At 45.0% G+C, this 2,500-nt stretch overlaps 1 protein-coding gene across 4 annotated transcripts in view; it reads right to left on the reverse strand.

Annotated features, from left to right (window-relative positions):
• sorcs1 (sortilin-related VPS10 domain containing receptor 1) overlaps window positions 1-2,500 on the reverse strand; it is a 119,004-nt gene that overhangs the window by 29,608 nt on the left and 86,896 nt on the right. For all 4 annotated transcript variants that reach the window (XR_014118157.1, XM_081700990.1, XM_027008405.3 and 1 more), the window contains exons 7-9: window positions 2,053-2,171; window positions 1,515-1,604; window positions 1-152 (exon numbers count right to left, since the gene is read on the reverse strand). The exon at window positions 1-152 is cut by the window's left edge and continues 28 nt beyond it. Coding sequence is in view for 3 of the 4 variants with exons in the window: in XM_081700990.1 (XP_081557116.1) it covers window positions 1-152; window positions 1,515-1,604; window positions 2,053-2,171 (361 nt within the window). In the remaining variant the exon portion in view is untranslated. The remainder of the gene's footprint in view (window positions 153-1,514; window positions 1,605-2,052; window positions 2,172-2,500) is intronic.

Here is a 2,500-nt window from a genome sequence, read left to right on the forward strand (position 1 = left end):
TCCGGTCCCATGCTGCTCATGACGTTCTCCAGGGCGAGGGTGTAGTAGACCCCTCCGGCCTCTGACACATACAGGTTGTAGGTGTCGTTCTGGTTCCACTCCTGTACGGCCGCCACCACGCGGTTTTCGTCCGTGCTGATCACATGCAGACCCTGGGAATGACAACCAAGTACAGGACTGGTAGACACTGAGTAGCAGTGAGCCCCTTCTGCACTGGGCCCCAGTCATGTTTGGAGAGAGCAGCATTTCGGGAACTCATAGTTTCCATGAATCCCAAATAAATTTTTAAGTATGCTGTAAAATGGATGATATTGACAATTGGTAATAATTTGTGGTCTTCTTTGTTAATTATGATAAAGGTAAATTGTTGACAGAGGTTATAGATGTTAACAATAAACAGTCAGAAAGAAAGAGGGCAATGTCTTGACTGCTCTGTCAGACCAAATGCTACTGTACTGCATTAATAAACTGCTTACAAATGCTACTCTACTGCATTAATAAACTGCTTACAAATGCTACTGTACTGCATTAATAAACTGCTTACAAATGCTACTCTACTGCATTAATAAACTGCTTACAAATGCTACTGTACTGCATTAATAAACTGCTTACAAATGCTACTGTACTGCATTAATAAACTGCTTACAAATGCTGCTGTACTGCATTAATAAACTGCTTACAAATGCTGCTGTACTGCATTAATAAACTGCTTACAAATGCTGCTGTACTGCATTGATAAACTGCTTACAGATGTCAAATGTTATTTAGGATTTAAACAATCTCTACTTTTGCAAAACGTGGCAAAAGAGGTCAAGCTCTTAACTTACATACCCCTCAATGTCTGCTAAAAAAAAAAAAATCATGTATGTTTAAATTTTGTTTCGATCCTCCAAGTTTACATATGTTGGAGGGGGATGACATTAATGTTACTGTAATTTCCATTTGCAATCAGAGTGGAATCGAATATGTTCATGATGGCCCGGAGTGAAGGGAATAGCTGGAGAGCCAGGATGAGTCCACCATGCTGCGCTCAATCAGATTAATAATCCCCATCAAACCTTGTTCTTGCCCACCCAGCGCCGCTCCTCCTGCACTGGCATATGACTGATACGCTTATTAAGTTTAAATTGAGCTTGTCAGCCTTGGCTAGTATCAAAAACACCATGCTGGTAATTTGTGAATTTCATCTACCTCAGACTGTGTGTGCTTCTCTGCCACTACACTTTACAAAGCTGATGGGGGATGTTGAGGACCTGATTGAATAAAACATGTTTAATTGTCATACGCGACAAAGAGTGTGTAGACTATGGCGAGAGGAAAAACATTTTTATTTTGAAATTAACGGCGCAGTACTGCCGAGAGAAGACCTCGGGGTATGCCCCGCGTTCCTTCACCCCGGCTCGCGTGAGAGAGGACCTGTCACTCATGCCTGTTGCCGGGGTTTATTAGACGCTCGGCGCTTCAGGAGCAAGCTTCTGAGGATGATAGAAAGAATTGTGGCTGGTTTACACTACCTTCGGAAGGGTGTACTTGGGCAGCTTCATAGGCGTGAACAGGTCTCGCTTTGAAGACACATAGTAGACTGGGCGGCCTCCCGTTGACACCTCGGGTAATGGAGACAGCCACAAACAGAAAATAGGGAAAGAGCGAGGTAGGAAGGTACTTTTAGAGCAGGTGACAATTTTTAAAGGGATGCGGTTGACCTGCTTTAAACTCTCTTAGAGTTAGGTGTACAGGTGTGAGATACAATTTATCACCTTGTAATTGTTCAGTCACTTTGTCACATTACATTGCTTCCCAAGTTTAGCCCACAGTATATGTGCTTTATAGTTAGATAGGAGAGAAGGGGTGGGGGTGTTGGGGCACACAGGCCAACACCCGCAAATGCTTGCTGGGCATCTTTGTGAATTCACATGTGCCCCTTGACCAGCAAAAGCCAATGTATTCCTATTCCTTGGCCCCTCACGAATCTAATCTTTGCAGGGGTGTTTTTCAGCTGCGCAGGGCCACAGGCGTGGGCCCCCTGCCACGTCTCCCCCTTTTATTACTCACCTGGACAAACACATATTCATCCTGCACCACCAAGGAATTGGGGTCAATGTTGCCAGGAAACGGCTTGCCCTTGTTGCCCTCAGTACAGTTCTGCAGCTTGCAGGTGACGTACAGAGCCTCTGAAAAAAATAACAACAGGAAGAGGAAAACGGAGTCATTCCAGAAGCTTACGTCATCAGCCTGTATGCTCACTCGGGAGGTGAGGAAGAATGGGCCAGAGTGCAGTCGGCAGTTATGCGGCTAATTTTGCAGATGATCATTTTGTCGGGGGAAAGGGTGCGAAGGAGACCACTTGTCGGAAAAGCCAGGGATTTTTCCTTTTTTGTGCTTTATTTAATCTTCAAGCAGTCAACAGAAGGGCGATGTTGTCCTTGTCCGGTAGCATCAGCTAAGCACATGACCGCATTCCGGATCGATAGCGGTGGCATTACTGTGGCCTTAGTGAACG

The sequence above is a fragment of the Electrophorus electricus genome, chromosome 18 (genome assembly GCF_041902795.1).
Source record: "Electrophorus electricus isolate QZ-2024a chromosome 18, ASM4190279v1, whole genome shotgun sequence".
In the NCBI taxonomy this organism is placed as follows: Eukaryota; Metazoa; Chordata; class Actinopteri; order Gymnotiformes; family Gymnotidae; genus Electrophorus; species Electrophorus electricus.